At 35.9% G+C, this 26658-nt stretch overlaps 2 protein-coding genes across 3 annotated transcripts; both read right to left on the reverse strand.

Annotated features, from left to right (window-relative positions):
• Nucleotides 1-1768: 1768 nt before the first annotated feature.
• On the reverse strand, nucleotides 1769-6634 carry LOC144443807 (cAMP-regulated D2 protein-like). The gene is made up of 4 exons (XM_078133355.1): nucleotides 6122-6634; nucleotides 3685-3874; nucleotides 3216-3346; nucleotides 1769-2819 (listed from the first exon to the last, which is right to left on the reverse strand). Exons 1-4 carry the CDS (start codon nucleotides 6428-6430, stop codon nucleotides 1797-1799), a joined length of 1653 nt encoding a protein of 550 aa, XP_077989481.1. The 5' UTR covers nucleotides 6431-6634; the 3' UTR covers nucleotides 1769-1796.
• Nucleotides 6635-8375: 1741 nt separating this feature from the next.
• Nucleotides 8376-23307, reverse strand: LOC144443889 (threonine--tRNA ligase 1, cytoplasmic-like). Of its 2 annotated transcripts, none has more exons than XM_078133482.1 (18): nucleotides 22999-23307; nucleotides 19946-20047; nucleotides 19055-19136; nucleotides 18431-18530; nucleotides 17587-17832; nucleotides 16957-17074; nucleotides 16756-16820; nucleotides 16104-16182; nucleotides 15332-15577; nucleotides 14599-14694; nucleotides 14077-14147; nucleotides 13570-13732; nucleotides 12827-12964; nucleotides 12073-12150; nucleotides 11285-11385; nucleotides 10877-10978; nucleotides 10006-10193; nucleotides 8376-9560 (listed from the first exon to the last, which is right to left on the reverse strand). In XM_078133482.1, exons 1-18 carry the CDS (start codon nucleotides 23053-23055, stop codon nucleotides 9412-9414), a joined length of 2181 nt encoding a protein of 726 aa, XP_077989608.1. In that variant the 5' UTR covers nucleotides 23056-23307; the 3' UTR covers nucleotides 8376-9411. The 2 variants fall into 2 exon arrangements, with proteins under 2 accessions (XP_077989608.1, XP_077989607.1); XM_078133481.1 differs by having other exon boundaries at nucleotides 22866-23055.
• Nucleotides 23308-26658: the final 3351 nt, after the last annotated feature.

The following is a 26658-nucleotide window of genomic DNA, read 5'->3' on the forward strand; positions in this document are numbered from 1 at the left end:
GCAGGAATAGAATATACAGTTTCAAATCGGTTATTTCATAAACTTCCCATGTTTACATCACGTCTTACCCAAAATACATTTCGCTTGTACAGCCCACAAAATCTATCGAATACAGAATGGAATTCAATACAGGTCTTCATATACTCTCTAATTAGGCTGTGACGGGGCGACCCCATATCATACACTGGTCAACACTCTCACTCAACACCTTGAATTTACCAGCTATCAAAAAGAAAACAGGATTTTTTGAATACGTAAATAGCTCTGAAATCCACTCGGAGGATGGATTTCTATGCAGCTATACTATACACCTTTATATCCGTAAAGAAGCGGGAAATTGGGCATCTGAATTCGGTGGACTTTAGATTCTGAATTTAGATTCTGTTAATTCATGTGCATTTGTATACCGTCTATACCTTCCACCATGTGATGTGAGATTCTAAGTTTTTAACACACAGTAACCATGTTGTCATGTACACTTTCCCAGTCTAAGTTCTGTCATCCTTTTTGGTGAAAATAAAATGAAAATATATATATATATATATATATATATATATATATATATATATATATATATATATATATATATATATATATATATATATATATATATATATATATATATATATATATATATATATATATATATATAACAATATCTATATGACGACTAGACTAAACAAACTATTTTCTCTGCATCACATACAGCCACTGTTGTTTTAGGTAAAGTATTTGAAATAATTGTGTATTACATGTACATGTACTATGCGAATAGTTCATTTACAAAACCCGAATAACAATATCATTTATATTCATAACTTTCACACTGTCATATATTTCATATTTTCAGTCTTTTTTCTACTCCTTGTTTTCTGGAATATCAATACAGGTTGAAGGCGTCAACCTATAGAAAATTTGTCTACAATTGTCAAATTTATTGTGCGTGAACTTGGCCGCAGCTGTATCTTTCTACATATCTGCAACCTTTCTATCCACAGTCTATGCAACAACACGAGAGCTCAAAGCAATGAATGCTTTTCAACTATTTACAAATAAAGCGACCAATAGTATTCACACGACGACTGAACTATCCTTATTAACTATCTTAATTACCTTACGTCATCACAACAAATTTGACAGGCTAGGACAGACAGGCTGTAACAGATAAGGTCTTGAAAGGGTCTTATATATGTACTATGATTGAAGTTCATTTACATAATAACACAATACTTTGCCTCATATATACTATGCTTTAAGTTCATTTACATAGTAACACAGAATACTATATGTACTATGCGTGAAGTTCATTTACATAATAACACAATACTTTGCCTCATATATACTATGTTTAAAGTTCATTTACATAATAACACAGAATACTATATGTACTATGCGAGAAGTTCATTTACATAATAACACAATACTTTGCCTCATATATACTATGCTTAAAGTTCATTTACATAATAACACAGAATACTATATGTACTATGCGTGAAGTTCATTTACATAATAACACAACAGACTTTTGTCTTATATGCACTATGCTTGAAGTTTATTTACAGAATAACACAGAATACTTTATGATTTAATTTTCATAATTTTCATACTCTTTTATTTCAGAAGTTTAAAAAAAGGTGCATTTATCTATAAAATCGCTTACTCTGCTCTGTATTCTTGGATATCAAAATATTAAGTTGAAGGAGTCAAATCCCAGAGTTTCTGGTTTATAATTGTCAAAATCTCTTGACTAAACAGGAGCTGCATTTATTGTAACACTAGGTAGTGATCGAAGGGAATCATGGATATGCATGCAGGGAATCCCAAAAATCACACTCGTTGCCCAAGTAGTGATCACGTATGTTATTATTAGGGGTCGTTAGATTGATATATTTAGCGGCCTCGGTATCATAAGCTGGCCATTCTATTAATCCGTCTTTCACCCCCTGCATAACATCATTGCTTTCTCGCCCACTTTCGCCGTTTGGGTTTCCGGTATGTGCAAAGTTTCCCCAGTAAGTTACCATACTATCTGCGAGGACTTTCTCAGCATCCGTATAATGCAGACCGACTAATTGTACTGAGTGGAACAGGTACGGCAGTTCAGAGCCGTGACACGAGTGGTTAACGCAGAATGAAAAATCGGGTCCCCATCCATCGAATGACATGGCGTGATCAAAAACATATGTCCATACCGGTACGCCACGGGAAGAAATTTCACGAAGAACTGATCGCTTGGCGCAGACAAACAGGAATGGATGCCCAATAGCCGATAGTTGTTCGCGCTGATCACCACTTTTAGTTGGGGGATATTTGACAAGAACTTTCAATGAATGTTGAAGGAGAATCGCAATCACGTATTCATAATATTGTAGTTTATCCATTGGTTTCGGTATCGCGACGAAGAGGTTGGCTCGAGCCTCATCCGAAGTTGTTCCGATAATGATCGGCTTTTTCTGAAAGTTGCCATTCTTGAACGCATCGTAGGACTGCTGGGTAATTTCATTACCGTCAACGAAAGGACCCCAAGGTTCAAACAGTTCGAGTAATTTAAATATATTAACTATTTCAGTACTAGAATTCTGTTGGGCCACAACGACATCGTCGGCCGACTTTCCTCGCATGCAGTCTACATCGCTATCTTTACAGCCTAGATCCGATGCGAAGTTTTTGGCTTGTTTCTCAGCGTCCGATCGGGTTCGGTACGGTAGAGTGAATGGTTCGCTCTCCATAATAGCGTAATGAAACAGGTGGTCGCTCTTTGGTGAAGCTAAGTGCAAAGCCACGCTTTGAGCGCCAGCGCTCTGACCGAATATGGTGACCTGTGATACGAATATTGAGACAAAAAAAAAATTACACATCTATAACCATTATGTAATCTGACTGACTCCCGTATCTTACATGAAAGAGCAAAAAAGTGAGCCTTTTCATCGCTATTCCTACACACATTGTCGGAATACAAACTTCTGAGCTTTCATACATGATGTATCTCCTGATTTGGAAGCGTTCTCAATTCTTCAAATAACACATTAAAAGCTACATCAGCAAAATATAGTACAGCGCTTGTTATTATCAATGTTTGCACCAAATTGTATGAAATTTGAAGCTTCCGTTCGCGTAAAATACTGCCCAACTTGGTCTTTGCTACAAACTGGTTATTGTCGGTTGTCACTATATATTTCAAAGTGCTCGACATGGATGTAAATTGTTCCCCCTACCTTTCCTGGATCGCCTCCAAAGTTGTTGACATTATCTCGTACCCATTCAAGAGCTAACCGTTGATCCAGAAATCCGTAGTTACCAGTAGCTGCCCCTTCCCCTTTACCGGCGACTAGGAAACCAAGTGCACCTGTAAAAACAAGGTGATGTAAGACTGATGTTCATCAACAACAGACTTCCAAATTATAGAAATCGGTTTGTGTTGACATCTAGCCATCCATCTATCCATCTATCTATCTATCCATCCATCCATCCATCTATCTATCCATCCATCCATCCATCCATTCATCCATCCATCCATCCATCCATTCATCCATCTACCCATCCATTCATATGTCCGTCCGTCTGTCCATCCGTCTATCCATCCGGCATCGGTCCATGCATGCATGCATGCATCCCTCCCTCCCTCCCTCCCTCCCTCCCTTCTCCCTAAATGTTGGTAAAAAAGAAAGAAAACCAAGTATTTACCCAGTCTATAATTGACAAATATAACAATTGTATTAGTGTGGTTTGCGATATACCGTCCATCTTGCAGAAGACTGTAGCCACTTCCTTGACGAAAATTGCCTCCATGAAAAAACACCATCACCGGATATTTCGACGATGGCGTAGAATTCAAAGGTGAGAAAAGTGTCAGTGAGAGACAGTCTTCACTCGTCTAAAGCAAATATAGAAAAACACATAAACGTACAAAACACTCAGTGTAACGTTTAGATCTAATGATAGCAAAGCGAGTTTAAACGAAATATCTGAAAATATTTCAATATTTTCAGAAGCCAAAAATTACTTGACGGCGATTATGAAAATGTCAGCAGAGAAACTCAAAACATATTAAGTTGACTATGGCAAGTGAATTAAAAAATTAATTTCAGAATTCTGTAGTGTGAAAACCAGCAATGAATTAAAATAGGGAATTTCAAACAAAAGAAATGTGACACATGTCACTGTTTCGTGTCAAGTTTTTGAAAGCTACTGATAAAATTATGAATTGGGTTGTGGAAAGTTGACTACCCAGTGTCCCGTCTAAACTTGCCAGATAGGTACGTGACCATTGGGTATACCCTAGAAAATAATGACAAAGCAAAGCAAAATAAGATGACGACTTTTCGAATCTAAAATGATAACATTCTATTCATAGGGAAGGTTTAACATATATACCACACAGAACAGTTCATACCTATGCCATGTCACGTGTTGTACTAAATAGCGCCATCTATCATGGTAGCGTGGACATGACTGACAGTTTGCAGGCGAAAGCTATCAATCAACTTATCAAATTGTGTCGTGTATTCAAATAATCGCCGGTCACACCTGTGTTAAACTAACAGTTAACTACATTATCTAAGGAGGTGTGAATTGGTGCAATTGAAAAAAAAGACCTCAGATGCCAGAGCATTACATTTTTTTAACATCAATACTTATGCACATCCAACATTTTGAATTTGTACTTTTATTTTGATACAAATCAACGATGAATTGGGAAGTTGATGGAAGCCAAGGTAGTTACCATGGTAACCATTTTCTTTTGATGAATTTTTGGGGCACTTTGTGCATTGTCATACATATATGTATACAATACCACGGATACACATAACAATGTAACAACAACACAATAAAACAGCCTTACTTTATTCAATTCAGTGTTCATTTTACAATCATGTATCATGTTACAAAAAAAAGGGTGCCATAATGTCACATGTAATGATTTTTTAGCACGGGCGTCGAAGTATTTTTCTTTTTTTTGAGGACGCTAACGAATACATTAATGTATGACAAGCTTTGGTTATTTTGATTTCTTATTGTGGTTTCTACAACACTGGTCGTTGGGTTTCTGATAACATGGCTGTCCAACTACGATATGGCCTAATAACAAAAAGTTGTGTGGTTCCGGTTACCCGACCCTCACCTAGTTTTTCACGCCGACCCTAAACTTTTTTTTTTATGTATTCGAGAGAAAAAATAAAATCGCGAAGTCTCACAAGAAATATATGGATGCAGAAACTGACATCAACAATTGTTCTTCCAATCTGTAAATGGCTGTATCGAAGAAACCAATAACACAGAGACTATACGGAAAACAGCGGAAAACATAACTACCTGAACTAGACACTCACATATGAAAAATAAAAAAAATCTAAAATTGAATCGGCACACACATTTTTTTTACGCCTTAGCTAGCACACACTTGTGATTTGTTGATCTAGGAAGCATAACCATATATATTACTAGAATATATATAAATAGACATGTATATATGTGTGTTCACAATCACGAGATCCAATATGTGGTGACATTTCCTGGTGTTTACTACATTATAAAGTAGTGGGCGGTTTCTCAAGGGTCTTCCAGTAAAACAATAAATGCACAATCAATCTGACTGTAAAATCTGATTAGGATGAAGGGTCGATGATATGCTCAGTATTGGGGAACTTGGGTGCCCCCCCCCCCTCCAGATTAGGAAATGAAGGCAAAGCACTGTATACGTGAGATAAAAAGCAAATCGAACCAACTACTCTTGATCACATCGAACGCACAATATATTAACGTATATATCTAGTGTTGTGTGACAATCTAAGAATTTATACTACTCGCCCCTATGGTGTGGTGTGGTGTGACTATTGTAACGGAGTCAGTATAATTTTCAGTGTTACAGCGTAGGTTCATAGGTTATGTTGTTCGGTGACCGCGCCTGTTCTGTTCACATAAAGCGGCCACCCAGCAGATCTAATATGAATAACAAAACGGGTTTTACCCTTTACTTGTTTGCCCCAAATATAGTCGTCTTGGAAACTACCAAATTGCTTTTAATAGTATGTTATGTGACCTAGACCCTGATTAACTAATCTGGGAACCTAAAGTATATAAGCGTGATAACCGATATCGTAAAACTATAAAGTTCGTTTACCTTATTGGGGCAGGTGTGCGGTGGCAAATGACACTGTTGAGGACAAGCTGGTGGGTCAGTCGTAGCGTTGTATATATTTGGTGACCAGCTTGCGGGCTGACGCGGTGGCTTCCATCTATATTGTCCGGTCGGTGGAGCTGCATACGGTACTCCGAAAAACACCTGGGCATTGTCAACATAAACACCAAGTATATCCCCGTACTGTGTTGTCACTTTCGGTCCATTTCCCCTTCCATACTGTGTTGGGATTTTGGCAGAGAAAACTGCTCCGATGAGACAACCAAAGCAAGTTAATTCTACCAGCTTCATGATAAAACACGTTAGCAGCTAGTCTGAGATTGATGAGACCGCGGTTTCAACACACTGGAAACCGTAAAGCTTCTGATTGATACTGACAAACTATTTTATCTATATCTCGCATGTAAAGGCGACTTTGACCTATACGCTATGGGGAAAACAAACTGAAGTATGACCCCGATTGTTTAAACCCAAGCTGGTAGTAAACTATATGAGAGCATGATGTGCAGAAATGAGGCAGACAAAGAAACCGGGAAGTATGAAAGCAAGGTCACCGCGACTGCACAATACACCGATCGTATCGTATAAGCTGCCCTACATATATTTTGATTTTTACAGTCACGTTCTTAGAATATTGATATCGATGTTCATTCCCGTGATAGAACGAACATCTGCCTGACATTACATTAATCAAATCTGTCAAAATAAAAGCGGAATTTGAAGACAACAAATATGAAAATTCATCACTCGACGAGATTTCTCTCAAAAGATGAAGAAGGAAAAATTAAATGTTTTCCGACAAACACTGGCACGAGATATTTCATATTGGTTGAAATTGTAGCTGAAGATGTGCGATGTACATATTAATCCCGTTGACAAGTTGGTCGAAAGGTGGCGCTCTTTGACCGAGTTGGCCAAATACTGCGAGATCAAATACAACAGTTCAGTGTAAGATAAAAAAAAAAAAAAAACACACACACACACCTTTGAGCCAATTTAATTCTCATCCTACAAAAACGAGTTTACTTTAATGGATCTGTTTTGTACCCCTATATACAAATATTTCTAAAGAAAAAAGAAAAAAAAAGGCCAAATTGAGAAATGGAAGAATTTTTGCTATAATAAATGCATGGCACTAAAATGTCAACGACTATCTTTCCCCACGCCATACTACTACATACTGGATTTGTATTCATAGCACTACATACTACTACATACTGGATTTGTATTCATAGCACTACATACTACTACATACTGGATTTGTATTCATAGCACTACATACTGTATTCATAGCACTACATACTACTACATACTGGCTTTGTATTCATAGCACTACATACTGACTTTGTGTTAATAGTACTACATACTACTACATACTGGTTTTGAATTCATAGCACTACATACTGGCTTTGTATTCATAGTACTACATAATATTCCATACTGATTTGGAAGTGATTGTGCTTCCATCCTCGATAGCGATGTTCGGTCATGTGTTGTATTGTATCGGAAGAACATCCGAGGTCTAGCAGCTAGACTAGGGGAGTTACAATACAGACACATACTGCATGCAATATTTCTAATTTAATAATTCTATATTGCCTAGTTTTGCAAACTTTCCACTATAATTATCATTTTAGGAAGGGGGTACAGTGTGGCCACCCAGATCCAACATCTCTTCTTTTCTAAGAAAGCTATTTTCAACCCCAAAGGGACCAATATGGCAGTCATTGATGTATACTGCAGACAGGTTGTTGCTATGCCTCCAGGCCACATACTACCACTCTAGGCAGTGCATGTACAGTGCTTGTCAATGGAGAGTACAGTATATGTATATGTTGATTTGGCATACCAATATGGCTTAGCCACACCCCAATGCTGGCATCATGCCAGTTTGTCGGGAAAGCACCATGGATACATTCAACTAAATTTTGATACTTTTCAACATTGGTCTGAGTGTGTGTGTGTGTGTGGGGGGGGGGGGGGGGGGGGGCTAGATGATTAGCTTGACAGGTGAACAACATCTTTATTTGTCCAAACAAATTTGGAAATTTGTTGGATCCTTTCTACTATGAATCTATTTTTGTATAAAATTACACAACTCTTGTCTTTTTGGGGACATGGGCAACATCATATTTCTTGCAAGAATCATGGGTCCTACCAAGTTTGACCCCATCTACTAAGATTTATTCAAATTACAGTTAATTACCACAGACACATTCTAGTTTAGTTTGGAGTATTTTATTGACTTCATTAATTTGTCTAATATTGACTAAAGGTTAACCAACATTCTCATTTAGAAGTTCAACTATTCAGAGATACTTTTGAAATTAAATTTGCAGCAGGACCAAAATATCTTGGACAATATGTATGTATGAAACTGAACACAAACAAACAAATGTCTGATGTCAGCTTTGACATTTTGTTCTCCATTGCATAAAGTCCATAGATGGTTTTTTTTTTCAATTCTAAAGTTGAAGTAACGACACGGATGTAAGAAGTATTTTACTATAAGTGTCCTGGTAATGTTCTTATTTTGAAATGATGAAAACCTTATTTGAGAATATTAAAACGAGATGGCTTAAAAAAAATTCACTGAAAATCGCAAGTCATGACAAATTCGAAGGTATGATGCGACATATCACAGTAATAAAATGTACAGAAGTACATTTTTTCTTGTTGATCAAATTTCATTCCAAAATTCTTACTACTTCCAACAGACTTAGCATAGACGGTTTTCTGGAATACATAGAAATGTTCTAAGTAAGAGACTGACAATATGACCTGTGTTTGAACTTTGAACTTTGACCCAGATATGTGAAAAATCAATTTGAGGATATTATAAATAATTATTTACATATGCAAAAATATAATTTACATATGAAAAGCATATTACAATTCCGGTCAACAACTCAAGTTTGGTCATTTGAAGTCTATAATGTCATAGACAAAGGAGGTAACAACATCTCGGTTTCCAATGTTGGAAAAATGTTGAGAGCATTGTTAACATACATTTTGAGTAAAATCTGACGAAAAAATTGTGAAAATAAAATGAATTTGCACTTCTGTAAACATATAGAAAATAAATATGTGCACAAATGATGAAAGTTATCGGATAATATTTAGGATCCTAACACACTGACAGTGTTTTATTTTAAGGACTTATGAAGTGCCAAGTGACAAGTAATCTACTAAGAAGTACATTTTTTTCATATCTATTTTCATTTCTGGGTTCTCCTTCACTTCATAGAGAAGGAGTGTATTATTGAAATGTTTTAAAAACTTTCTTCACTCTGTATCGTCTTCTCATTGGTCAAACAACGGAATCGTTGAATAACAGTTGGAATGTCCTTCTCTCCATGCACTTTGTTGTCTCTGGTACGTACGTTAACGGTGTTGTTGGTTTTCTCCTTCTCACCCACCACTGCCAAGAAACAAAATAAGCAAACAAACGTTGATAGAGTTATCAGGGCACAGTGTTCTTTAGTGACAGATTTTGACTGTTTTTTTTTTCAAAACTGTTCAATGGTTTTTGAAGATTTTGACAGTCTGAGAGGCATGTAATGACATGATGTGATTCACAATTATCAATTATAAACATAATTTTCCTTACTGCCACTAGAGGGCACTGTTCACATGAACTGGTGTAATCTGAAGGCCAGGCAAATAAGATACCGGAAATTTCGTTAGACTTATTTTCACTTATTTTGCTGGACAGCAAAACCACAATAACAAGTAGTGACTGAAATGCCTTCTTTACAGTAACATGTTTAGCAATAGTTAATTCTGAAATTACTGCAACTAATGTAATGTTGTCTTGTTCTCTCTACACCAAAATACTATTACTATGACTTGAATGATTCACTAACCTAGAATAAAGTTGTACTGTGCCAGCTGAGCATTTCGTATCTTTTTGTTCATGGTATCACCAGCATCGACATCCACATCACAAAGGAAGCCTGCCTCAAACAGTTGGTTCTTCACTTGCTCTGCATAGTCATTGACTGTGGGACCAACTGGTACAACCATGGCTTGTCGTGGTGAGAGCCAGAATGGCCTACATAAAGATTTCAAACATTTCCACAGTCAAGGTGAGGTAAAAACACACTATAATAGTAACTATACACAATACCAATCAAAACACTTGACTTTAGTCTCTTATGCACTCTAGATCTTGTAATACTGGATTTGATGATTTGATGATTTAAATGGTTGACTGGCTTCTAAAATACATGTTTAATTATATGAATAAATGGGGCCCTTTAAAGCACTGGCAATTGTCATCACCTGAAATAGAATTTCACCAACTTAGGGATGCCATAAAAATAACAATTATTCGATTTCTTGGCTGACACCATCACTTCCAATCCACAAGCATTACTATAGCCATGAATATTAAAGTCAACCTTCTTGTTCTATTTTGACCCTCTAGCGTGAGGTAAAATGCTATTACAGGTACTGAGAATAAGTCAACTTTCTTGTTCTGTTTTGACCCCCTAGCATGAAGTAAAATGCTATTACAGGTACTGAGAATTAGTCAACCTTCTTGTTCTATTTTGACCCTCTAGCATGAAGTAAAATGTTACTACAGGTACTGAGAATAAGTCAACTTTCTTGTTCTATTTTGACCCTCTAGCATGAGTTGAAATGCTATTGTAAAATTGTGACTACTTAAAACACAAGATGTACCCAACTACTACATTACATAGTATCTTCAAACAGAATATAAGATCTACGTACCACTTGCCGCCATAATTTTCAGTCAAGATGGCCATCATTCTTTCAACAGATCCTAAGATAGCACGATGAATCATAACTGGTCTCTTCTCAGTACCATCAGGACTATAAAAACAATCAATGTATATACAACAATGGTTAAAGGCAAATACAGTGTCACTGCTGGCACTGTCGTCAATGCTGTTTTAAAACCCCATAAAAATACTGCTCTGCTTTTGTGTAATGTCTCTTGTAATCAAGAAAAGTGTTTGTTTTTGGCAGATGTAGTCAATTGATACTTTATTTGCCTATTCTAGTGTTTTTGTTAAAGGGTGAGCAGGTAAAATCTACCTGAGTTCCTGTCATTTAGCTGGGGTTTCTACCAAAATAATTGTACAATCTACTGTACACTATGCCATTGTACCGAATTACCTGACATATTTCAAGTTAAACCTCTGAGGTAGTTGGAAATCCAGTTGGATGGTAGCACACTGGTGGGCACGACGTAGAGCATCTAAAATTGTGATGTCAATCTGAAAGTAATGAAATAAAACAACTAAATTACTGAAATACAACTTAATGTCCAAATAGCCATCACCAAAATGACATTGTTTCATAATTGTTGTCGTCATCGTCGTCGTCGTCGTCGTCGTCGTCTCATCTACGACTTTCTAAAGTCATAGTATTTATTGAAGTATGTATAATCACATAGAAATCACACCCCATCAACTTATGTTTGGTGTGTCTATTTTAAAGTGGCCATATGGATGAGAATTGGGTATTTATTTTTAATTTATTAAACAACTTTACTATGTTTTTCTACCTGAAAAATCAATGTGAAACAACATATGCCAAGTCCTTGTTTGTAACTCAATAAATTGCAGAAGATTAATAAATATGTCAAATGTTTGTTATTGTACATAAAATTACAAACTTTTTTACACATTTCTTAAATTTTTTGCAGATTTGGTCTATGTTGTTTCACATTGCTTTTTTTTTCAAGTAGAAAAAAATAGTAAAGTTGTTTTATAAATAAAAAATCCAAAATAAATACCCAATTCTCATCCATATGGCCACTTTAAAACACTGACACAGCCTTATAAACATCAATAACAATTATATTGATCACACCGTTTACTGGTTTTTACTGTTTCTACAAATCATCACTTCCAATAAATTGTCACATGGAACATTACTACATCATCATAAATCATTCTCACCTTGGGACCATAAAAGGCACCATCACCTGGATTCAGTTTCCATGGTAATCCAAACTTATCCAGACTCTCTTGCAATTGCTAGAATATGATGAACAAAATGTCACAAGTCAGTGGTGATATGGCAGATATAAAATGTTAAACATTCTCTTTGTTCTATTCCTGGGAATGAATCTGAAATAAAGGCCTATGATTCAATCCCTAGTTCTTGCATAAGCACTACCTTATCAGTGAGAATCAGAAAGATTAGACAGGTATCATTCTCTTGCTCTGGATCAACTTTTTTCTATAACTGTCAGACAACTGTTTTTCACACCTGAATTTTAATGGTAATCTGAAGGGGGCCTTTCGCAAGTATTGGCTGGTTCATCTTGGCAAACTAGAGATCTTTCTCAGTGTCTTCATTTTTTTGAAGTTGATTCTTATCTCACATCTAATTCCCATACCTGTGTAGAATTTTACCTCATACTAGAATAATCAAATGTAACAAACCTCAGGCTAGAGGGCCAACTTAGAACAAGAAGGATGAACTTTATCCTCAAGCATGCCTTAGTAACACTATTCTGTATGTGTAGCACATGCAGTGAAAGTCATGGTGTTAACCAAGAAACTGAATAATTACTATTGCTATGAAATGTCAAAAGAGTCAAATTCTTGATCAAGTAACAAGAATTGGAAAGACTTGTTCACATAAAGAGAACTGAAAAGACTCAAAGAAGACTACTGCCAGGGAGACATTTTGTCCTGTACCACTTACCTTCTCTGCATGGTCCCATACTTCCTTTTCACCCATAAACTTCTCTGGTCTGGTAGACAGGTTAAGGGCAAAGGTAAAACCAAGTGTATCGTATACACTCTTCAGGAAGTCAAGACAACCATTGATTTCCTCAGTAATCTAACGACAGAAAAAAAGTTCAAATGTACATAAGACTAAAGACAGGTATCAGTCACTTACACTATTTTTTGTCTCAGAATATAACAGTAAAGTAACAGTAGCTATGTAGTCATAGATATCAATGTAGCAGGCATTCTAGTGATATGTATATTTAGGTTTAGTCTAGTTCCTATACGGTACGAGTTACGAATACTACGATCATCTCCACTCACTACGTCTAGACTAGTCAAAGTTGAACATTTTGACATTAATCTAGCTAAACCCCATGCTGGGCAAAACAGTAAATGGTTCATGGCAGTAGTAATCCATCACAAATTGACAGGCGGTATTAATTGGTTTTACTTACTTCAAACAATTGCTCATATAATATTCAATTAGTACAGCTGCTTTGACTAAAATCATGTGGGGGATGCAATAACGTCATCACGTTTATATGAATGCTGTCGGGGGGTAGCACAGATTTCTGTGCTAGAGTAATGACTTTGACGAGACGTAGTGAGTGGAGATGATCATAGTAATCGTAACTAGTATTTAGCAGCCTAAATAGACGTGCAATTTCATCTAACATTCTATGATTTCAATGGTGTCATATTCCTGTAACATACCTGTTCAGTCATACAGAAGATATGAGCATCGTCTTGTTGAAACCGACGTACTCTAACCAGACCGGTTAAAGCTCCCGATAGTTCGTTACGATGAAGTACACCAAAGTCAGCCATGCGATACGGCAGTTCTCTCCATGAACGTGGTCGGTGATCATAAATCAAACTGAAAGAGAAACATCAAAACTTACTTTCCACCCTTTGTCTAATTTACAACAAATTTTAATGCAAGAAATCTTAGCACTTATTTTCATTTACTAAACCTATCAATTAAAAATTATTCTAGAAGTCAAATTTTATTTCACATAATTCTATTGCTGATGAAGTTTTTTGGCAAGTTCTCGAACAACGAAATATACATCATGTAATCTACAATCCTTTATCAACATCAAACCATTTTGTTTTCATTCCACAGTTAACACAAATATTAATTTTAACCAATGCAATATTATTTTTTTTCAGAGACCCAGCTCCCTCTCGTTGATATGGACTAGTATTTAAACAACTTACCAGTGACCTGGACAGTTCATTGGTTTCAATGCATACTTCTCCTTTTCAACATCAAAGGAAAACATATTTTCCTATACCGAAAAAAAACATAATGTGATCATGGTAACATCTGGGATACTTGCATGTCAAAGTAAAACTTATACATTGCTGCCTGTTGGCAATATAAATGTTACCACATTACTGTCCATGGACACTACAAGTGTTGCCATGGAGTCCAATGACCTAATAACATTATCCTGGTTTCTTATATCAGTACACTTTACAATATGGTGCATTGTAATGTCAGTTTTTATATAAAATAACCAGTCATATAGATTATGACATAACTATCTGTTCTAAACATATACCCATATTCAGACAGTACTGTGTACTATACATTAATTTTTTTTTAATTAAAATTTTTTCAAAAATTTTGAATTTTTATTTGAAATTGTGAAATTTAAAAAAAAAAATTGATTTTTTTTTTCAGTATCTGATCTCTCCCACTTCTTTAATAAATGGTTTACAAAATATCATACTTACAGAGTAATGTTGCCAATGACCTGAAGTTTCCCATAGCCGACTGTTGTATATATTAGGTGAGATTACCTCCTGGAATCCACGCTTCCTGTATTCACACTGTATCAAGTAAAGCAATATAAACAATTCTTACAACCGTGTATCTCAACAATCAAAATTGATTTTGCAGGAATATTTTACACACGCATATACAATTCAAACTTGTCCTCTAAATAGAGACATAAGCTTATTTTCTCAAAAACATTCATCTAACTTAACTTGCAGAGGTTTTTAAAAGGGTGTACAAATGCAATTATAAAATAGTCAAAAGGGGGGCTTCATTGGTTTTATTTGCCAGCTCTGAAGGCTTATATTACTCGTTTGTGTGATTTTTGTCTTTGGGCCGTAAATCTTTGAAATCTCAGTCAATGCACTGATTACAGTGCACTTTGTGTGAGGTCAGATTTCATTGAGCTTGCATCATCATACATTAAATAAAGGTCGCGGATTCAATCCCAGGCTCTCATTTTAGAGTACAGCTCAAAGATAAGGTTTCAGATGCTACGAGCTTATCCTCACTTCGGATCGACTCCAACTGCGCATCTTATCAGTGGCACCATAATGATAGCATCGGATAACTCTTTCATTCTGAACAAAAATCCTTTCTAAAACTCTGCAAGGCAACAGTTTTTTTTAACAGATAGATATTAACCCTTACCAAACGGAGTCTTTAAAAACTGAAATACAGTACACTTACCTTTAGATAATTGATAAGTGTGTTGTAGATATGTGCTCCTTTTGGGTGGAAGAAGCAACTTCCTGGACTGAGTTCATGGAAGAAATACAATTCGTGATCTCTTCCTAACTTCCTATGATCTCTCTTGGCAGCTTCCTCTTGGAAGTGTTTCCACTCCTTCAGTTGTTTCGTGTCTGGGAATGAGATACCGTAGATTCTTTGTAGGGACTCGGCTTCTGCCTTGCCTTCCCAATAAGTGGCAGAATTCTGGTGGGAAAAAAATGAAAACGTAGAAATCGTGAAATGTAGAGGAATTGAAGAGTTGAAGATTGTTACAAAGCCAAAGGTACATGTCTACATGTTAAGTGTGTTTCTTAGGTAAACTCCAACACCAATGGATTCTGAAAGTATTTTCAAAATTAAATGTCAAATTATTCTACATTTCTCCTGCTGTTACCGTCTTAAAATTATTCCAGGATCCTCTGTTCACATATCAGTTCATCTGTGTACACATGAACATTTGAATTTTCCACATAATATCTTACAGGTTCTATATAACAGAAAACATTTCCTTCAAAGGTTGGCACAGTCACAGTAGTGCAAATGAGTGAAAAATACTTTGAATGGTTCAGGTTTATGTACTTTCTACATGATCACTTTCTTTTTTTTCACTTGGCATAAACAGTGTGCACATCCACACAACACAGATGAAGTTCATAATTCGTGCAAAGATGACACAGAAAAAGTGTAAACTTCATTTCCACTATCATCTAAGTCCCAATTATGTACTAACCTTGACTACGTCCATGGCCTTGACTTTACCAGTATGCCTGATATGAGGTCCACGACAAAGATCAATCAGGGGTCCACACCTGAATTAAAAAACAACCAGATCATAAAATTAATTATTCACATCATGGCTAAGATACGATTTTAGATACTACAACCCTGTCCCCACTTGAATCAATTCCAACTGATTAGGCTCACCTGAATTGAATCGAAAAACCCCTCCCTCTTCTGACTAGAATACATTGTAACCTCTTTATAATGGACTCTGTTATAGCGAACATTCTGTTCAATCAAGCACCCTGTCATATTCCCTTACATTTGAATAGAATACATATTACACAACATTTGAAAAGAAACAGTTCATCTACAGTAATTGTACACTAAAAAAAAAGACTTGAATTTACAAAAAGTTTTGTCCCTAAGTAGGCATTTCAGGACGATAGATTTATATCTAATATCAAGAATTATACAGACTGATTGCTTCAATAGATTAACTGACACAATACCCAATGTATCATATGTACTCTGCTCCTAATATAGGGGTTACCATCTAATTTCTATACTAGTGAAGTACTTTTCAAAAAACGTGCTAGTGCAATATAACAAAGTTTGATCACAACGCAGTGTTAGCTTTTACAAATTCAAGTCACCATTACCTGTAGACAGTAGTACTTGGAGTTGTTATCTTCTCATTAAGAATACGTACTTTGAATTGATTGTACTGAAAGAAAAAAATAGACTGATTAATATCATGACAAATAGTCCACCATCAGTGTAAAAACTGGTCACAAATGGGTAAAAACTAATATGGGTTTGTATACCATAAATAGCATTAGATAGAATGTATGTATACTCACTTCAAACATTTTCAACAGATCTTCTTTCTTCATGACAAGTCTTTCAAAGGGTTGCTTCTCTTTCTGAATTTTCTTGACAACTTGCATGAGTGATGAAAAATCATTACTAGAAACTTGCCTGTATTATCAGAATTGAGAGAAAAGATAAGTTTTCATTTTAACAGTGTACCAGTAAACCCTTCTGTTATAAACTGTTCCTTACAGGACCAAGATTGACCATTTTGTGTTACTCAAGAACGTACTTAAAACATTGGAGAAGAATTTTACAAATTAGATAAGTTTGATCTTGACGTTCTTCTGGAAAGAAGGATATTTTTTGGGTAAAAATTTTGTAATCGATTTCATTATTACTACACGTACACACATACTGAAATCTGATGCAAAAAAACACATTTTCGAACATACCTATTTCTTTCCTTATTCACATGTTTTCTCACAAGACCTTGTCTTCTGACATCTATATTTGACATCACAATGCGATGCAAAAGACATTTCAAACCATACTGAGTAAACCCTACCTTTAGCTATCCTTAGATGACCATAACTGTACTGTCATTTGAACACATGAATTTGTATACACAGCCGAGTATTCCACCAAAAAAGTAGCATACACAGAAATACTGTACATACCTGTCCTCAATAAACATATCATAGAAAAATCCAGTATCAATGGGAGGTCCATAACAAAGACATCCTCCATAGTGCCTCTCCATGGCTTCACCTAACATATGAGCACTAGAATGCCAGAAGACTTGCTGTCCCTGCTCATCTTCAAACTTCAACAGTTGCAGACTGACATCGCCCTCTAGTGGCCGGTCTAAGTCCCATAGTTCGTCATTGACCTTGGCAATGACGGTGTTGTCAGCTAACCCTTGGCTGAAAAATGATAAAAAATACAGAAGTGTGAATGCAGTGTTCATCTGATTTTCCAGAATGAATCAAGTAATGCTTGGACATGTACAAAAAATGTGTATCTATTTCGGTTATACATATCCATGTATGTCTACACTTGTCACATTTATTCCCGACAGTCACCTCAAACATGCTAAAGACCTCCCAATGTGCTGAAGACCCCCTTATGTACTGAAGACCCCCTGCTGTACAGCACAAACTGATGAAAGTCTAGGGTGCTACTATTCCCTGCTGAAAGTCACATGTGAGTAAACAATCAAAATCACGTTATGAAATATGTGTCCATGTGCAAGTATGCATATGTGTGTCACTGTGTGTGTGTGTGTGTGTGTGTGTGTGTGTGTGTGTGTGCGTGCGTGTATGTGTGTGTGTGTGCGCGTGTGTCTAATAGTAGATACATGTACATACATGTATATTGCATACACTCCTGTAAAACCTCTCAAGACAATTACTCTATATAAAAGTGATTACAACTGCAGTGTACTACAGTTACAGGTAATCATCCCCATAAAATGTCTGATCACCTGATTCATCAGAATGTACGACTGTTTTCATATCATACCTGATTCCTTGAGCAACTAGATATGGAGTAGTTTCCCATGCTTTGCCTTCCACCACTTTACCATCTGGGAGAGTAACTTGAATGGGTGTCTTGTCCTTTGCTGATTAGATGACAAAAGTACACATTCAGTTATGATTGTGGTTTGTGATTTACCTTCATGCACATACACAACACAAAAAGTGCACACTATACAGTACAGTACAACTTGAATTACTCTCCGCTACTTGTGACCAGAATATTTTGTATTACTTATCAAATACTTGTAAGGCCTATATATATGGCCGATAGTATTGAATAATTTGATTGATTGAATGATTGATTGATTGATTGATTGATAACAGTGAATAGCTTTCAGTGTTAACAAAGAGTGCCCAGGGCAGCACTAACACCTCACCAGGACATATGTATTTTAGCAACTGGAAGGTTACAAGTTTCCCTTAGCCCGGTGTTAAGAAAAGACCGATGCTAGATTAGCTACTCAGAGATGGAATCTTGAGCTGGGAGTACCATACATACTGTACAATTCCATTCTGTTCTGTACTGTTGGGTACTTGAAAAACACTGTCAAAATATAAATTGTTTCTACCAGTCCTTTATCAAATTCTCAAAGACACATTGACATACCTGCTATCTCTGCTTCATATTCTGCTTTTAATTTATCAAACATTTCAATACGACTCTGGATGTATTCAGGCCATGGCTCCAACTGAAAAATGACAGAAAATGTATAAATGTTGGAGGTCTTCATTGGAACTAAACATCTATATCTAAATAGATCAGCACTAATGTGTTGCCAGTGGTATTGAAGCACAATGACAACCAATAACTGAATACTAGTTTCAATGTTGTTCAGACCATTCTCAAAGCTAATGGTTGTCGGTGGCTGAGTGGTTAAACCCCTTGCCTCCTACCACTGCGGTCAGGGTTTGAACCCCATTGAGGGTTCGATTAAATTTACCGGTACGTAAGGAGAGTGTCATTCAGTTTCACTCTACTGAACAACGCAGGTTTTCCCCCTGGGTATTCCGGTTAACACTGAAGGGATGGCCCTCACTGGACTTATTGGGAGCCAAGTGTTTCTATACTTAACTATCCAGTATAAATAAAGATTATTATTATAATGGTAACCTAATATACTTTCAAATCTTGAGGCTGTATACAGTTTACTTTCTTGTTACATTACTGCAAGAACAGTTCATATTTACAGTTGCTAATGGCATGATTATTGAATATTGTTGCTGTAATCAGAGAGCTCAATCCCTGTAACATCCATAATGTTAGTATGTTATATAAAGAACGAACATTCACCATGCCATTCCTCTAATCACATAAATGCTGGATTCTGTATCCGTATCAATACTCTAATGATTTATTAGTAAATTGCCTGTTTCTGGGAAAGGATCACTGTCAAAAACATTCTGTGAATTTCACACTAAAATGCTTTGATCCAGCTTACAGATTCAACAACAACATGAAGGTAAATCACAAACCACAAAAATCAAATTAATACCTCACCTCTACTGGATTACCAGTATCTCCACCACCTCCTTTCTTTTTAGCTTTCTTCTCTTTTTTCTCTTTCTTCTGACCACCCTGTGCTGCAGCCGCTGCTGCTTGCTACAAACAAAACATGTCATGTACATATACGTTACATTAAATATGAATGGGTGTAACAATGTGTAAAAGTCTACTAAACAGAACTGTGTTATCTTAACTTGTATATTACAAGCATCTCATATTCAATGTAATCATAAAGTTTGAAACTGATTTAGAAACATAACTGTTGGGGTTAAACTTTCATCCATGGCAAACATTAATCCACAATAACCAATGAAATATGCCGGACAGTGATTTGTTCACTATTTCTTTCTTCTGGTCTGTTTCCAAAATGAAACTAACAAAGTATTCTACCTGCATTTTAAACATCTAGCTCTGTCATAACTGGATGATGAAATGTTCAGCAATTCCAAAGTTCAACTGTCTTAATACTCTATTTGTACAATGATATAAGGACTTTGTTCCATAGTATAGTCTTAATTAGTGATTGACAGGAGATTTAACTTTACCAGTAGCCAATAAGGAACTGGCCATACCTTTCGTTTGTGAAAGATATGTCATTGAAGTTAGCAATGTTTGACCAATAAATAAGAGTACTCTAAAAGTGTTGAGGGCGATATGCTGAAAACCGGGAAAAATGTGAAAAAGAGTCGCAGGCGATATTCTTAACTTTTATAGAAAATCTTGTGATTTACATAAACAAACTTAGTCAGGTGTCCGACATAGAGACAAGATGAATTCATGATGGAAGGGATGTGTACGTTCCACAACAGACAACCAAGGTTCCAGGAGCACATTCAGAAATACAAGTCGATGTAATTAGTGTTTGACAGGATTCACCACACGCCAGAAATGTAAGCAAAGTAGGAGACAAGATTGGTCATATACCTAACGTAGAAGAGTTGTCAAATCTGTCGTCAACTTGTTTTTTTAATTTCTGACCCAAAAATTTAATTCCAAATTATACACATGTCTATGCTTACAATACTATTATGTAATTCAAAACAGAGCTAGTCTTCAAATCTATTTACTTGTTTGTTATTAAAACCTACATAATAATAGTACATTTGTATACAGGAGTAGTGTTGCACTCAGAAATGAAACTAACAATGTAATCTGTTTCTACTGTAATTACAATGTAAATTTCACAGCTGTGCCATATAGATGATGAAATGTATGCTAATTTCTGGGTTCACTGTATGTATTCCTAATCAATATACTTACATGTAGTTTAAAGCATAGACTCTTCACGAAAGGGACGCATTGTTAACTTATAAGCTTATTTCAGACGCAAAATAGACAGAAGTAACATTCCCTTTGATGAATGCTGGCAGAGATGTGCCCATTTCGTGTAGGGTCTATGTTTAAAGACCGAACTTTTGGACAACTAGCTCAAGCTATTTACTCCATATTTTCACTGCTTTTACACATAAAAAGAATTATTACATGGATAGGTACACAACTAAATTCAAATTGTACACAAGTTCACAATACTGAATTTAAAACACAGCTAAGAATTTAAACCTCTTTTTTTAGTGTCACCTTCTTTGACTTGTCATTCTTTGACTATATATCAACAGCTATATGTAAATGTAACCAAATATTTTAGTTGGAATGACGCTTGATGTGATCCTTTCATTTTTCTCATTTAAATAATCACTGGTACAAACAGCCTAATCTGACATATTTGCACACTAAACAAGACACTGCATATACTCATGACGAAATGTTCATGACAATGATACATGCTTCAGTTCTTTTATGACAGTGATTGGACATACACTATGGTTAAACCCATTTGACTTTGCACTCATTTCCTCATCAAAACATCTGATTGAAGATAGTAAAAGCTAGAAGTGTGAAGCAAATGACATTTCATAGCAACGTCATACTCGATCCTGCTCACAGATTAATTTTAGACTTACTTAGTCCTCAGAATTGAGTCCTGAATTACTCTGTCTGCAAGCAGGACTACAAAAATGTACATTGTAGTTCGGATTCATTTCTGACATTATCCCTTCTAAATTGTCCTGTGAAAAACTGTAACATGCCTGATCTAAGCACACCAACACTAGTCTTTGCAAATATGGTGTACTACTGCTACTGAATAGAATGACATGTATATTTTCACTTTCATTTACAGCTTTGGGTAGAGAAATGTTCAATTTTGAAATATCAGTGGTTGATGCCTAGTTTCTAGTCTAGTTCCTATCCAGTATCGTTACCATTTACACCCCTACTCACGTTGGCATGGAGACTACATGTACCTGGTTTCATGATTCATGAACCAAGTTATGTAAGCAGCACAAACAAAATTCCATGTACTTAGTGTTTAATGCTGTAATAATGGTACAATGGTCACACTATTTGATAACTTGGTACTGTTTGTATAACAGCCCTGCTGGCTCGTTGGGTCTGTGACTCAATTCTGTTTGGTATTTCTCAAACACCCCCCCCCCCCTCCCCCCTGTGGGAGTGGCAACCGTCAGTATATAGACTACTACAACCATACTACATACTAGTAGGGCTACCGTTATATCAGTTCCTTGAGAGGCACACATAATAACAGTTAACGAAAATCTATATGAAGCATGAGAGACAACTTATAGAAAATATTTCAAGTTTTACATATTGTTCAATATTCTGGACTGCTAGTACTACCAGCAGTGAATATTTGCCTAGTCTAGCGACATCTCTGATCATCAATCTATGATATGAAACGGCATATGTCTGTAATTTGTGAATGAATGTCCTTGTGTTCATGAACACCAAACAACACACCCAGCCCCGCAGCACAATCAACTGTATACATTAACAATCTACCAGCACAAATTGACACGTGTGTCATCAATGTACTGTGCGAAGACATGTCACTAACCGGCGGCGTGGTTGTGCTCATTGTTTTGGCAACCCTGTACAGGAATCCCTTGGTTACTCGATTAATACAAAGTCTTGCAAGTATAGAAGTCATGGAAAAACGATCGTAGAAAATGTGAAGGAAATTTTCATGCCTTGGGCTTGTCTTCGAGGTTTAGTTGGTCGACTCCGGCTGCAACTTCTTCCGCCATCTTGCTCCACAAATACCTTTTAAGTTAGTAATTATTCGCAAACTAAATTTAACTCCGGGGGGTGGTATTCCCATGTAAAGATGGACGAGATTTGCCACCCAAAGTTGGTATATTTTCAACCCTAAAACTCTATACACGAGGTCTATGAAGAAGTACAACATATTCATACTCTAGAAATATCTCCAATACTGAAAGTTAAAGTTACACTTTCGATAGAAAACAAACGTGACTATCACCCGTTTTGCGTCCGACACGACATGGGTTGCTGTTCCCAGGGTACTGATCGATACAGTATAGCGCCACCAACGGGCAATATTGTTTTCAGATAGTCGTTGTCGCTAACAGCTATGGTGACTAATTAAAAATATACACCCCAAATTTTCCAATACAGTATGATATGGCATCTCAAAGGGTTCAAAGTTACTTTCTCAATAGATTTCCTAAAGGAATGACGAATTCATCATTTGACAATATTTTTGGGAAAGCTAGGTGGTATGATAACTCGCTTCGCGGAACAAGTGTGGCTCTTTGAATGATGCAACATACGGAAATCGTGCTGCATCTATAAAATTACAATGGCATGTCATCACCATGCATATTGATAGTCGTAAATCGGCAGAAAAAATGTGGAAAAAATTCATAAATTCCACAGTCTGCATCCCTTTTACATGTAAACTGTGGACCTACCGTTAAGTCAAGTAAACAAATCATGGTTTGTGTTTAGTCATTCTAAAATCTAATAGTAATAATTCAAAAATAATAATATTGACACTGAAGTCATCATTCTCCTCACAGTTAATAGCTTACTGCTACTTTTTAAAACTTCATTTTCCTATTCCAACAACAAAATAAAATCAATGTATTATTAAAGAGAAAAGGGGTGAGCAACCAGATATGCACTGAATGCCTGTTGCAAGGTTTTAAATATTAAAAAAAAAAAAAAAAAAAAAAAAAAGGTTTAGAAATTGTATGGTGAAAATAAAAATAAAATGAAAATATCCAAAACTTGAACTATTAAACTAATTTACAATTTATTGCATACATTGTAAAAGCAGATCTTGTACTTCAACAGACAATTTAACACCTGGGATTTTACATGTGATACTCCAAAACTAAAACAACTGTACAGGATGATGGTTTAGCCTGGATATTTTAGTTACTTCCCCTCACTCTTCATATCTGTTGTGAAGTAGATCACCTGAAAACGCATGAGCTCAAAAATCCTTAGATATTTCGGTCACATTTTGAACATTGACTTCTTTTGGTTCTACTTCGTGCGTACCACAGATCTACTGAATATGTGTGACATTTTGATCCGCAACAACCTTAACATGCAATATAATATTCATCTCTCTCTCTCTCTCTCTCTAACTGTTGGTGGTAATTCAAAAGACTTCTTCTGCAGTAGATGTGAGACAGGTTTTCAAGTGGCTCAATACCACGGAGAGCTTCTAGACTTAGTCTATCAAACACACGGTAAAAGAATAAATTTCGCTTTCCTTCATAGAAAATAACAGAAGTAACACAAGACAACCAAAGCATTTTTTTTTCCGAAAATAGGACCCATGATACATTTATTGGTCTATGGTCAACTTGAAACTGTACAGAGACGCAAGTGAAATTGTACACTACCAGCATCTAGAGTTCTACATGTAATGAAGTGATATCGCCAGTTTTAAAGTTGCATTACAATTTAAATAAATGCCAAAATTAATTTTACATGAAAATAAATAAATTGTGGGCTAGTACTCACACATGGGGAAAAAAAAGGTTGCAATGCCAATTGCATACCTTTAAAAGTAGATAGGTAAGTTTGAAAATTCGTTCATCAGGTTGGTAAAAAATTGTTTGTTTGTTTTTTTGGCAAAAATTAGTTCTTGTATCATGACCAAGGGGTCTAATTACTTACTAGTAACTTTTCACCTGATCAGGTCAACAGGATTTGTCAAACTGTCCAATAGGGAACTTGCAATTCAGACTGAGCATGCTCAGACGCAAAGGACTATGGGATTGTAATATTTAATCTTGAGCCACCAATAAAACAAACTTCCCACAATGGACTAAGAATTGATTATTTGTGGTTACAAACAATGTACCAATTTTGTTTACAATACTAATTGATTAGTATTTATTATAACATTTCCCATGATGCAACATTCAACATGGCAGCTATGCAAGTTCCCTGTTGCTGGGTTTACCACAAGGCGGAGTAGAAGACAAAGGGGGTAAAACCGTGAACAGGGATGAGGGACATACTAATTACATTACTATGATCATGTCACCACTACTATGCTGCCTAGTGGTGAAGCCAACAAACAGATAGTTTGATAAAACCTCTTGACCTGAACAGGTGAAACTTTACTTGCAAGTAATTAGTACCCTTGGTTGTGATACAAGAACTAATAATTACTAATTTACTATGCAGGTAGAGTTCTCATTTTTAATTATTTTGGGGAGACAAACCATCATGTTTGTTTTATCTTTCCTCTAAAATCCAATTTTCATGCCCTTTTTACACTATTTCTCAAAGAACATATAAAGATTGGGGTCAACAGGGGACCAAGGTTAGGTTAGGTAATCGGAGCGAAATAATTTTTTTTTTTCATTGTGCCTGATGCAAAAGTACATACGCCAATTTATGTTTGCAGAGTAACAGGTGTGTTTATCTGAAATTGGACAATGAAGAGCTAACAAGAACATGAGAGTGACGCAGGAATCTACACACTACCAAAATAATCTCCAAGATTCAGCAGTGTTCATATTTTTCTATAGTAATTGGTTGCTCTATGGAGCACATCACATGTACTTTTATAAGCTGATTAGCAAGCAATCGCTATCTTTGCAAACACCAAAATTCATAGGATCAAAGTTTTGTGGTCTATGAATTTTTGAAAACAACAGAATATCTTGCATGGCCTCAGAGTTTTGAGTTTGTGAGTCTGTAAAAAAAAAATATCTGTACACCATAAAACAAAATTCGTTTGTCTAAAACATAGTAAAATATGCTAGATAGACTTTCTGAGACCACTGTCTGTAATGACAAACACAATAGTAGATTTGTAATCACTTATTGAAAAATGTTCATTATGTGTGGGAAATCATAACTCTATCCACACTCTTCTTTCAACAGTTATCAATGATACGACCATTTGATGACTGTCAACATTCTGAGATTAATGAATGTCAGCACGTTAACAACTTTGTGTTTGTTTTAAAACCATCGAAGGATGTCTCACTGTAGTTTGCATTTCTCAACGTGTTATGTATACATGTATTCATGTAGACTGTAATGACATCATCGATCCAGGCTTATCAACCTGTCCTAATATTGGGGAGATTAGACCACGCCCTCAACGACTGATCTGTCAATCTAGTATTCATGAAGCCAATTCCAATTGTGTAAGCTATTGTTAAAATTTGGATAAAATGCAAGACTTGCGCAAAGTATGTTTTCATTGACCTTGGCATTAATTGTATAATTAACTTTTCATCCCTCATGATTTTATTCTTTTCATTCAAAATGCGATTTCCATTGCAAAACCAAACTATAGCTAGCTAGTAACTTAAACACAAAACAGCCTCATGAACATGTGATCACTACAT

This window comes from Glandiceps talaboti, chromosome 12 (genome assembly GCF_964340395.1).
Source record: "Glandiceps talaboti chromosome 12, keGlaTala1.1, whole genome shotgun sequence".
NCBI classification, from domain to species: Eukaryota; Metazoa; Hemichordata; class Enteropneusta; family Spengelidae; genus Glandiceps; species Glandiceps talaboti.